This window comes from Humulus lupulus, chromosome 7, assembly GCF_963169125.1.
Source record: "Humulus lupulus chromosome 7, drHumLupu1.1, whole genome shotgun sequence".
Lineage (NCBI taxonomy): Eukaryota > Viridiplantae > Streptophyta > Magnoliopsida > Rosales > Cannabaceae > Humulus > Humulus lupulus.
In genome coordinates, this window is record NC_084799.1 from 37,852,233 (window position 1) to 37,865,732 (window position 13,500).

A 13,500-nucleotide genomic window follows, 5' to 3' on the forward strand; every position below is an offset into this window, starting at 1 on the left:
AGCCAGGATTTCGGTTATCTGACTGGTTGTGGTAACCGAGCTCCAATAATGCTCGGCCTTAAACATTTTTTTCCTCGGCTACGAGGAAGAAGGTTCCCCCATCAGTGAAAATGGGAGTTCACCTGGATTATACGCAATGGTAACCCTCAATGCAGGGTCGAGGGGAATCGGCCTGGGCCCCGAATTGGATTCTGGATAGAGGGCCTCCCGAAGAACTCTTCTCTTCTTTTCGATAACCTCGTCTATCTGACGGCGATAATGAGCTCGGATATCCTCCTGCTCACGCACGAGCTCGTATTCTCTTATCCGACGTTGGTTCCGGGCGAACAGTGATTCTGGGCTCGGAGATTTTGGCTCGTAAGGGATTGCCAGCAATGACCCCCACCGTCTTTCCAGATTCTGTGACATCTAGTGAGAAAGAAAAAATGGTGAGGGCCATGCATGCAAGAGTTTCGAGCTCGAAGTTACGAGCTCGGGGTTTAGGAACAAAACAAGCTACATATTAAGGCCCTTATTAAAGAGTCAGGACGTGCGTTCCACGGGAAATGAAGGAGAGTGGATAATTTTTTGAAAATCCCGAAAATCAAGGGAAAAAAGAGTGGCGGTTAACTAGAAAAGGCAGCCTTGGGTTTCGTGCATTTGTCAAGGCCCATGTCTTTTACCCGAAAGCTTGGTGTACAAGAAACGTCTCTTAAAAATTTGAAAACCCAGAAAACAGGAACCTCACTCAGACATCAAAACTGGGTAAAAACCAGTGATGTAAATCCAGTATGGAAGTCTAAAAAGCATAAGAGCTTATCAGATCAAAATCTCCTATCGTGTTATGATAAGAAAATGAACAAGCACATTCCAAAGACAAAGCAAGAACAACATGAATAAAAACTAACAAAATTGAAAACAAAGATTGCATACTTACACAATAATGGCGATTGCAGAGAGATTGTCGATCGAAGAAGAGGTTGCAAATAAGAACTCACGAACTCGAACAAACCAGGGTTTCTTTGTTTCTTTGGCTGAGAAAACATGCACATAATAGAAACTTTATAGAGAGGTCTCTGGTTTCGTTTTTCTTCTTTTCTTGCTTTTGGTGAACGAAGGTAAAAAAGAAGATGAAGAGTGGGGTCTCGTATTTATAGATGGAAAAAGGGGGATTAATCCGGGGCGTCGAATAAAATCCTTGCTAGATCAGACAGATGGGGATCAATGACAAGATGGCGCCGAAAAGGTGGCAGAAGGATGATCGTGGGCATGTTTCCAAGGTACTCAAGTACCAAGAATGAGCAATACCCGGCTGACGCGTGTCCATTTTCAAAAGTGTGACGGTACAGTTCTCAAAGAAAGTAGTTCAAAAGTTTCCTTCTCTTAGGATTCGAACAAATACTTTTGAGGGGGCAAGATGTTATACCCAGATTTCGAGCTATGTTAAATACGACCTCGAAAGGTGGATTCGCAGCGAGTGGACCCATAAGGTTTGAAGTATGCTCCAGGATTGAATATCGAGCCTGCAGGCCATAGGCGACTTCGAGTATCATGACCTCGGAGTGTTTATGATCTCGAAAGGTAGCTCCGGAGACGCATTCATCTTCAGGGATGACCTCGGATCAGGGGTCCCGAGCTCGACGCACATCCGATCTCGAAAGCCATGTGACCTCGGGAGATGTCTCTAGCTCGAAAGATGACGAGAAACCTGGGAAGCTAAAGCCTTAGAGATACATGATAACCACCTTGAATATCTATAAGTGTTGTAAATACGAGATGTAATCCTCATTTATTGCTGAAAATCCCCTAGAATCGTGGGATATTATTTGGTCAGTTATACGTCCCCTGGTCTTCAAGGGACGTTTCCTTTTTATATCTGATTATTGGCATTTAAAGTCATTTATTTTATTCACAAAAAGAGTAACTACCCAGAATATGTGGGATAGTATTCTGCAGCCTTCTCTATAAATAGAGAGGCCATGCACCATTGTAATAGACCAAAATTCTGATCCTTGAGAGAAAACTCTGAAGAATTCATGCTTAAGAATTTTCAGAGATAATCTTGAGTTTAATAACAGAGACTCGTGGACTAGGCAGATTTAACTGCTGAACCACGTAAAAATCATGTGTTTGTATTGTCATATTTTAATTTGCCATTATCAGTTATTGTTTATGTGCTCTTCTTTCACTGTTTGACGAAAAACGGCGTCAACACAAAAAATAAAAATAAAAGTTATCAAACGCGTTTATCATATTTTGTTTTTAAAAACAAAAAACAGAAATAGTTACCAAATATATTTTTATTTTTTAAAAATAAAGAAACAAAAATAAAATAATATTTCCATTTTTGTATTTAAAAAATTCAAAAACAAAATTTTTACCAAACGGGCCTTAAGTGTTCCAAATAATTACAAAATGCACGGTGTTTGAACAAAAAAATCTAAATATACGGTTACATAAAATAATTACAAATTTACGGTATTAATTTTCAAGCTAACACGCTTACTTACTAACACACCTACACAATTATGCATCACTTCACATTTCCTCAAACTAATATTATATATATATATGTTTACATATATATATTTATACAATTATAAATCTTAGACACGCAACTTTTAAATTGAAAAATGAATATTTATTTATATATATATGATAATATTTTATTCTTTTCTTTCTATTCTCTGTACTTTAGTTTTATTTTTTTTGTCTTTTTCTCTTCAGTAATTAATTCATACATATTTTTAGTGTGCTAATAATAATAATATCAACTATCTTCTACTTTTTTTATTTTATTATCTTAGTATCATACATAAATTTCTAATTAATATGTCATTTTTCACTTTTTTTTTTCTCCCTTAATATTACTTTTTATATTTAATTTGTTTACAGTCCTATTTTTATTTAAATTAATATAAATGATCTTTCAATTTTATTATATATATATATATTCATAAATTTTTGTAACATATATTAATAGTAGTATTATATTATATTGTTTTGAAAATATAGCTAGTCAAATCTCAACACTCAATGTTAAACTAAAATCTTAATCTAGTCAAAGTTTAAGTTTTGTTGTAAAAATATATTTTAAAGTTAAAAAATTAATTTTGTAAATTTTTGTAACAATCATGTTAAATAAATTTATAAATATTTATGTAAATGTTAGTTAAAAAAATAAACGTATTGATTGTGAAATTAGTTTTGCAAACTGATTACAAAAATGTAAAACTTGTATATAAAATTATTGTAATTCACTACTCTCTAACTGTATTTTTATATAAATATATATATATATAATAAAGTGTTTTATAAATAATGAATATCTTAAATTTATATTTTTAAGTTGTATAATATAAATTTAATGTTTAATGTAATTTTTTGGTACAATATTGTAACATATGGAAAATTATAATATTTTTATTTGGTTACGATTTCTTAACTATAAATTATTTTTGTAAATGTTAGTTACAAAAATATATTTCCTAGTTATGAAACTAGATTTGTAAACTATTATTACAAAAATAAAAAAATTAGTTACGATTTTGTTCGTAAGTTTTATGTACAAAATAATACAATTCTAAAACTAATTTTTGTAAATATTATTTACAAACACGTAAAAGATATTTACAATTTTGTAACAGATATTTACAAGTTTGTAAACGTTGATCACAAAAAATTGTATTTTACCGCTTTTATTTCAGATTTAAAAGGCACTCCGTATTTACACTTTTGCCACTCCGTGTTTTTATCCAAAAATTCCGTATTTTTGTAATATACCGTATTTTTCATATTTTTTTTAACTTTTAGTGCATTTTTGTAGATTTCTCAATTTTTTTTAAGATTGATTCACTATTTTTTATATTTTATTTATGTATTTTGAAAGAAAAAGGAAATAAAAATATTATTTGGGAATCTAAATAATATGATTTGAAAAGATTTGAGACCTAATTCATACAAAATCAAATTTGGGGACCTAAATATTATAAAGTGTAAATAAGAGAAACTTCGGCTAAAAAAACCTAATTTAATACTTGTGTTCGTGACCAGAAAGAAGTAACCAGAAGTAACACTTGTGTTCTAGGGTCCGCACCACATCGCGATTAGCATAGAATTTTCAAGAGAACACTAGATCACTTCTCTAGTAACCTATAAAATCCCCAACTGCTGCTCATTCATTCCCATAAAAATTTAGATTCACATTCAAACTATCTACACAAATACTCCCAATCCGATAAAGCTTCATAGCTACTCAAATCTTCTTCACACAACATCAAACCTAAGAAAAGATCATCATGGCTTTGATTCCTAGCTTGTTCGGCGGACGACGGAGCAACATCTTCGACCCGTTCTCTCTGGACGTGTGGGATCCTTTCAAGGACTTCCCTCTCTCCGTCCCCAAGATCTCGAGGGAGACTTCCACCATGGTCAACGCCCGCGTTGACTGGAAAGAAACTCCAGAGGCTCACGTGTTCAATGCCGATGTACCCCGGCTGAAGAAGGAGGAGGTGAAGGTGGAGGTCGAGGAGGGTCAAGTGCTGCAGATTAGCGGAGAGAGGAATGTGGAGAAGGAAGACAAGAACGATACGTGGCACAGGGTGGAACGCAGCAGTGGGATGTTCTTCCAGCGGTTCCGGTTGCCGGAGAACGCGAAGGTGGATCAGGTGAAGGCTTCTAAAGAGAATGGCGTATTGACTGTTACTGTTCCTAAAGACGAAATCAAGAAACCTGATGTGAAAGCTGTTGAGATTTGTGGTTGAGACTTAGAAACTGCTCTGTTGTCATATACAATAATGCAAAGTGCGTGCCTTGAAATGTATATTTGTGTGTTTGTTGTGCTAAAAATTAATATTGTATTTAAGAAAGATATGGAAGAGTGATCAACTTTTTCTTGTGATACTTCTGATAAAATATAGATGAGCAAACTAAGAGAATACAACATAAAACAACCTCATCTAACAACATGCATTTAATTTTCTAGGGATACCAAAATAGAGATGAGTAAGTAAATACATACATCCACCATTACTGCTTAGAGTTTGAGAAAATGCCATCTTAATCCTGTAAATAGCCAAAAACAATAATTAGAAGGTGAATCTGAGATAGTCTCTTTTGGAGCATCACACTGCTTCACTCTGATAGAACTCCATCTGAATACTATCTCTGTATTACAGATGACCCTTTCATTACCCTTAAAAAATATATCGTGTATATAATATACCAAATATAGAGTAATGAATTAATATGATTATTGGGCCTTGAGTGTTTGATCAAAAGAAAAGAGTGTATGTAAACCCAATGGGCTGGTCACATAGATTTTTAGTGTGTGTCCAAGAAGGCCACCTATATATTTAGAAATATAACACCATCCTATTATGGTCCCCAATAATACCATTACCAGGCCAAACATATATGGTTGTTAAACAATGAAGTGATGTATTTATACTAGTCCACATAATTTATTTCCAACAATTCTCCCACTTGGACAGTATATACAAAACAAAGCAACATCACATTATATAATGAATCTCTATCAGTCAACCCAAAGCCGAAACAATAACGTAAAATATCATATCGACATGATATAAATATTTTAACGATCAAGGCTTACAACATTCACAAAAGATAACAACAGAGATGGAAAGACAGAATATATCTCATTGATTTGTCACTTAACCAAGCCAAAATGCAACCAAGGCATTATGGTAAATATAGTGACCAAAATACGTACATTGTGCATGTAATGTATAAAGTAAAATTACAAGCAATCCTTACAAAAACACCAACATGTTTATCACAAACGATCAAACATAAAATTAGCTCTCACTAACACAAAAAAGGGTCTAAGATCTCAACAATCCCATATGAGATACGTGTTCTTGAAACACACAAATAGGCAAACCCTTAGTTAGTGGATCCGCTAACATGTTGGCTGAAGGCATATGTTCTATGGTAATGAGAGATTCTGCAACTTATTCTTTAACAAAATAAAACTTGATATCCATATGCTTAGAGCGAGTAGTGCTCCCAGTGTTAATGGAAAAAGACACAACTGCAGCATTGTCACAATACATCTTTAGCGGCCTAGAAATGGAGTCTACAACTCCCAAAGCTGAAATGAATTTTCGCAGCCAAGCTGCATGACAAGTACCCTCATAACATGCCATAACTTCTGCATGCATTGACGAAGTAGCTATAAGTGTCTGCTTGACACTTTTCCACGAAATAGCTCCTTCAGCCATCATGAAAATGTAACCAGAAGTAGACTTTTTATCATCCACACAGCCTGCATGATCGACATCACAAAATCCAGCCACATTAAGAAGGTTAGATCGTCGATACGTCAACATAAGATCCTTGGTACCCTGAAGATACCTCATGACTTTCTTAGCCGCTTTCCAATGGATCAGTCCAGGATCACTCAAGTATCTACCCAACACGCCAACTACAAAGGCTATATCAGGGCGTGTACAAACTTGAGCATACATCAAGCTGCCTACAACAGATGCATATGGGACGACATTCATATGAGTTATTTCTTCATTGTTCTGAGGACACTGATCTCTAGAAAACTTATCACCCTTCACAATAGGAGCTTTCATAGGAGAACATGATTGCATATTGAACCTTTTCAGTACTTGGTCAATATATGCTCTTTGGGATAGTCTAAGAACACCATTAGCCCTGTCACGAAGAATCTATATACCTAAAACATACAAGGCTTCTCCAAGATCCTTCATATCAAAATGACTAAACAATAAATTCTTTGTTTCAAACAAAAGATTTGTGTCATTAGATGCGAGCAGAATGTCATCAACATATAATACTAGAAAAATGTAATTGCTCCCACTCATCCTCATATATATGCATTGATCAACAACATTCTCTTTGAAGCCACTAGTGGTGACAACTCTGTGAAACTTCAAATACCACTGTCTTGAAGCTTGTTTCAACCCATAAATAGACTTTTGAAGCTTACACACCGTATTTTCTTTCCCAGTCACCTTAAAACCATCTGGTTGAGTCATATACACATCCTCATTCAATTCTCCATTCAAGAAAGCAGTTTTCACATCCATTTGATGAAGTTCTAAATCAAAATGAGCCACAATTGCCATGATAATCCTAAAAGAATCTTTAGTGGAAACTGGTGAAAAATTTTCTTTATAATCAACACCTTCTCTTTGGCTGTAACCTTTTGCCACAAGTCTAGCTTTATACCTTTCCACTTGACCATCTGAATCACGCTTTGTCTTAAACACCCATTTGCAACCAATGGGTTTACATCCTTTAGGCAATTCCACTAAGTCCCATACTTCATTCTTGGACATGGAATTCATTTCATCATTCATAGCCTCCATCCATAGATCACTTTGCGGACTAGTGATTGCTTCTTGATAAGTGACGGGATCTAACACATCTCCTATGTCATATTCACATTCTTGAAGATAAACCACATAATCATTCGGTATTGCAGGTCTACGCATTCTCTGAGATCTTCTTAAAATAACTTCTTCAGGACCAATAGGTGGAATATCTTCTACTTCCTCACCATGTGGTTCATTATGAGCTTCTACTTGAGGTTGGTCAGTTATAGGCGCAGCGGAAACAACATGAATATGAATAGGGATTAAGACACCCTCTTCCCTAAACAATATCTCTCTTAGCCTTTGAATTTCACCAAAATCATCTTCAAAGTAGTAAGCTTTATCTGATTCAATCACTCTAGTAGTGTGAGTAGGGCAATAGAATCTAAAACCTCTTGATCCAAGACAAAAACCAACAAAAAAACCACTAATAGTTTTTGGATCAAGTTTCTTAGACTGCGAATTATAAGGCCTTATTTTTGCCTTGCATCCCTACACATGAAAATGGCAGAAAATGGGTTTCTTATTAGACCATAACTCATACGGAGTCTTTGGAACCGACTTGCTTGGTACTTGGTTCAAAATATAACCAGCAGTCCTTAAAGCCTCACCCCACAAAAAATCTGGCAAAGAAGAATGGATAAGCATACATCGCACCATGTCAAGAAGCGTGCGATTTCTTCTTTCAGCAATACCATTTTGCTCAGGGGTCCCAGGCATTGTGTATGTTGCAACAATACCGCAATCCTGCAAATACTTAGCAAAAGGGCCAGGATTTCTACCAGTCTCATCATATCTCCCATAATACTCACCACCTCTATCAGAATGGACTGACTTGATCTTCTTATCCTTTTGTAGTTCCACCCTATTCTTGAAAACTTTAAAAGCTTCTAAGGAATCAGACTTTTCACGAATTAACTCAACATGACTATATCGTGAAAAATCATCAATAAAAGTGATGAAATATTTGTAACCACCCAGAGCAGGAGGAGTAAAAGGGCCACAAACATCTAAATGAATCATTTCAAGTAAATCTACACATCTGTCAATTTTACTCTTTCTAGTCTTGGAAGATGTCTTTCCTTTTATACAATCAACACAAGTATCAAAATCAGAAAAATCGAGATTTTGCAAAACACCATCCTTTACCAATCTTTCTATTCTCTGCTTAGAAATGTGACCTAAACGTCTATGCCATAACATAGAAGAATTTTCATTGCATCTCACACGTTTAGAACCAACAACAACATTAAGAGAAGAGGAAGAGGGAGATGAAACTTCATTCAAATCAAGCTTGTATAAATTTCCTTGTAAACATCCATTTCCTATTAAAAGGGAGTTATGGTACAAACAAACTTTTCCAGTCCCAAAAGAAAGACTATAACCTAGTCTATCCAAAATAGATACAAAAATCAAGTTTCTCCTAATCGAGGGTATGTAAGCAACATCATCTATCTCCAAAATATGTCCAGTTGACAGTTGAAGTCTGGCAGTCCCAAAAAAAATCACTTTGACTTTAGTACCATCTCCCATGTACACATGTTCCTCCAAGCTAGTTGGATTCCTTCTTCTTGTTAGTGCCTACAAAGAATTAGTAACATGAATTGTAGCACCAGTGTCTAACCACCAAGAATTCGAAGGCACATCGATCACATTTGATTCTAAACAAACCATCACAACTTTGTTACCTTTCATCTCTAAGGCTCTCTTCAACTTAAAGCAAGTGTCTTTCTTGTGTCCCATCTTATGACAGTAGTTGTATTTCCCAGTGAAACGCTCAGTTTTGGGTGCATTAGAAGATCCAACAGTCTTTCCATCATAACTGGACTTCTTGAAGTGTGGCTTTCCATAAGGCTTTTATAGAACTTCTTCTTCTTCTGATTGGGATTTTCCTTAGGATTTTCTTTAGGGGCATCCTTCGAAATCACCATGGAAATTGAATTCCCCTTCCTAGCTTTTATATCATCCTCCTCTTTAGAGAGAATGGCAGTCATCTCACTTACAGTCCAAGGAGTTTTCTGAGCGTTGTAACTAGACCGAATTGAATCAAAAGAAGGAGGTAGATACCTCATGACATGCCAGACCAGATAATTATCTCCTAAATCAAGGCCAAGCCCTTTCAACTTCATATGAAAAGACACCACCTGACTTATATGGTTTCTTATGCCACTAACCCTGTTATACTCAGATTTCGAGCCATAGTAAATATGACCTCGAAAGCTGAGTTCGCATTAAATGGTCTCGTGAGGGTTAGGGTATGCTCTACGATTGTAAACCGAGCCTGCAAAGTATGATACATGACCTCGAATGTACTGACCTCGAAATGATCTCGATCTCGAAGGATAGCTCTGGGAGCCCCTCATCTTCGGGAACAACTTCGGAGCAGGGATATTGAGCTCGATGTACTATCTCGAAAGCAATGTTAGCTCGGGAGATGTCAGTGGCTCGCACAATGACGTGAAACCTGAGATGCTGAAGCCTTGGAGATACGCTATGACCACCTTGAATATCTACAAGTATTGTAAGCATGAGATGTAATCCTCATTTATTGATATAAATCCCCAAGAATCGTGGGATATTATTTAGTTAGTTATGCGTTTCCTGATCTATGGGGGACGTTTCCTTATATATCTGATTATTGGCATTTAAAGCCATTTATTTTTATTCACAAAAGAGTAACTACCCAAAATATGTGGGATAGTATTCTGCATCCTTCTCTATAAATAGAGAAGCCATGCACCATTGTAAGGGACCGAATTTCTGATTCTTGAGAGAAAACTCTGGAGAATTCATGCTAAAGAATTGTTCAGAGATAATCTTGAGATTAATAACAGAGACTCGTGGACTAGGCAGATTTAACTGTTGAACCACGTAAAAAACCGTGTTTGATTCGTTTGTTTATTTTTGGCCATTGTCTTAAATTGTTTACGTGCTCTCTTCTTTTATCTGTTGACGAAAAACGGCGTCAACAGTTTGGTGCTTTCATTGAGAGCCTCAAGCATCCATCCCGGAGAGATTCATGGCTGCAAACAATCAGAACACTCCTGAAGGAAATTACCCAAGGCGTCCTGGAAAACAACCAATGGAGAACCCGGACGCTGAAGAAAGGAGTGGGTCCTCTGATTCCCGGGGACCACCTCCACAACCAAGGGATGAGGACATGTACTATAACCCTGAGCGTTATGTCCCTATTGTAGAATTGGAGAATCGGCAGCTGAAACAGCTGCTGGCAGATGCCAACAAACGTAACGAGGAGTTGACTAGGACAGCCGCGGAGGCGCAGGTGGCTCAGCCCCCGCTTCCGCGCGAAGACCAAGTCCCTCCTCCAAGGGACGTGCACGTTCCTCCCCGGAGGCCCCGTGGACGTCCACGAAAAAATGCTGCCACAAGGAGGCCAGCACAACCTCCAGCACCAACAGAGCCATCTGCTCCTTCTAGGCCTCAGAGGAGTACCCGAGCTCGGGTCCCGCCTAATCCACCTGTGGGAGTGCCTGCAGGAACTGAGAACAACCGAGCTCCTACCGAGGCTCGGACTCAGGTTCCTAGTAGTGCACCGAACGCAACTGGCCCGTCTCGGGCAAATTCTGGACCCTCCAGGCCGAGGCAAGGAAGACAACCACCGTCACCTATACGGTTTCCTCCGTCTCCCATAAGATATCCTTCACCTCCCCGCAGAAACGCTCAACCTGGACGAGATCAGGATCAAGGGCGTACAGGGGAAAGACAAGGAAACAGGGAGACGTTCCAGGGGCGGAAAGGCGCGCCATCCGAGAGAAGTCAGATGTCCCGATCTCGCACTGCAGAGACGAGGCGACGTAGAAAGGATCCACCACGAAATGACCGATCGATGAGTTTCACCAGTGATGAGTCCGGAGAAACTAGGTCTGTCAGTAAACACGACCGGGGTCGTAAAAATACTGGAAATCACAAGAGCCATCCCGACCTGCGCAATCATCTGAATCAGAGCAGGGGAAAGGGAGATCAGACAAACCCGGATCTTAGGAATCATCTGAACGGGCGTAGAGATCCCTCACGGAGACGCGAGCCTGGGATCGCGATTAACGACTGTCAATTCCAAACACCGCCTAAGGACCCAGTACAAGAAAGGATCGATCAGCTCGAAAAAGCCTTTAGGCTTTTGAAGAATGAACGAGGAAACGGTCGATATGAGGACTCTGATGAGGAGCTCGAGCCGTTTGCTCCCAATATTTCTAACACTCAGTTCCCCCAAGGGTTCCGGATTCCTCACGTCCCAGCGTTTGAAGGAAAAACCGACCCATGCAGCCACCTGAGTACATTCAACACTATCATGAGAGCTAGTAACGTGGGTTACGAGCTCAGATGTATGTTGTTTCCGACATCATTGGCCGGACCTGCCAAGAGTTGGTTCGAGAAGTACAAGAGACATTCTATAACTTCGTGGGATCAATTTTCTAGAGACTTCAAGAAGAAGTTCCGAGCTATGATGGGAGTCAGACCCGAAGCATCCACTTTGACTAACGTCCGACAACAACGGGGCGAAACACTGAAGAGCTACCTGACAAGATTTAATCTAGAGGTCGCCCGAGCTCGTGACGTGGATGACAGCGGGCACTTGATGGCCATCCGAGCTGGTGTTTTACCCGGGAGTGCCCTTTGGGATGACATGCAAGGGAAACCGGTGAGGTCGATAACCGAGTTTAACAGACGGGCGCAGAAATTTGTCAATGTAGAGGAGGCGAGGTCAACACTCAAGGCGACCTCGCAGACCGAAACTACAACGATAAACATTAACTCCGCCTCAACCTCGGTTGACCCAACAGCTACACAGCCTACCTCGGAGAATCCTTCCAAGAGGAAAAAGAACGAGGGAAATAATCCCGAGGCTGATGGAGGAAAGAAGAAAAAAGGAGAAAGGTATTTCTCCGTATATAAAGTGCATACCGAGCTCAACGAGTCTCAGGAAAACATATACCTGGCTAATGAAAACCAGATCCCCTTCAGGCGTCCGGACCCTATGAGGAATCAAAAGTCCAAGAGGGACTCCAGCAAGTATTGTCGATTTCATAGGGACACCGGCCACACAACTGATGAGTGCCGACAGCTGAAGGACGAGATCGAAGGATTGATCTCGAGAGGTTATTTCCGGCAGTATGTCAAAAACCAGAATACTGGACAGGCTACTGCCAGCCAGAGAGTAGCCGCGCTTCCGGCATCGCAGAATAATAACTCCCGATCTCGGGATGAAGACAGGCCTCCGCCGATAGATGGAGAGGACGTAATAACCATCTCGGGAGGTCCTCATCTCGTAGGAGGGGGCAGAAATGCTCAAAAACGATATGTGAATGAGCTGAAGACAGGGGACGGATCTCCATACGAACCCGAACCAAGGGCACCAAAAAGCCAAAGGGTTGAAACTCAGCCTATAACCTTCACCGAGGAGGATGCCTCCCATGTCCAGTTCCCTCATCAAGATCCACTCGTCATCACCCTACAGCTTGCCAACAAAAGAGTGCGCTGAGTTCTCATAGACAATGGGAGCTCAGTTAACATTCTTTATAAAGCGACACTAGAGAAAATGGGACTCTCCCTTCGCGACCTGAAGGCTTGTGCAACCACTTTGTACAGCTTTTCTGAAGAAGGAACCGCCTGTATGGGGTCCATTGAACTCCCTGTGACCTTGGGAGACTATCCAGTCTCGGTAACCAAGATGATGGAGTTCGTGGTGGTAGAGTTACCATCTGCCTACAATGTACTGCTCGGGAGACCCGCCCTGGTCGGGCTGGGGGCAGTTTCATCTGTAAGACATCTAGCCCTTAAGTTCCCAACTCCAAGCGGGGTCGGAACATTGAAAGGAGATCAATTGGCAGGAAGGGAGTGCTACATCATTTCCTTAAGGGGAAAGAAACAAACAAGCGCGCAAGCACTCGTTGTCATACAGAATAAAGATGGGACAGTTTTAAAAATTGATGAGGAGATCGATCCAAGGATTGAGGAGAAGGTCGACCTCCAACCTTTGGAAGAGCTCGAAGAGTTTCAGCTCGAGGAAGCTGATCCCTCAAAGAAAGTGAAGGTCGGGAAACACCTCCAAGACGAATCAAAATAGCAATTAATTTGCTTTCTGAAGAAAAACCAGGATGTCTTCGCGTGGCCGCACTCTGACATGGTGGGA

The 13,500-nt window shown here is 39.5% G+C and overlaps 1 protein-coding gene across 1 annotated transcript; it reads left to right on the forward strand.

Annotated features, from left to right (window-relative positions):
- Nucleotides 1–3,939: 3,939 nt before the first annotated feature.
- Nucleotides 3,940–4,881, forward strand: LOC133791176 (18.5 kDa class I heat shock protein-like). The gene has a single exon (XM_062229096.1). It carries the CDS (start codon nucleotides 4,278–4,280, stop codon nucleotides 4,740–4,742), a length of 465 nt encoding a protein of 154 aa, XP_062085080.1. The 5' UTR covers nucleotides 3,940–4,277; the 3' UTR covers nucleotides 4,743–4,881.
- Nucleotides 4,882–13,500: the final 8,619 nt, after the last annotated feature.

Excerpts from the sequence above, each read along its gene's own strand:
- LOC133791176 (XM_062229096.1), top strand. The coding sequence starts at position 4,278 with ATGGCTTTGATTCCTAGCTTGTTCGGCGGACGACGGAGCAACATCTTC.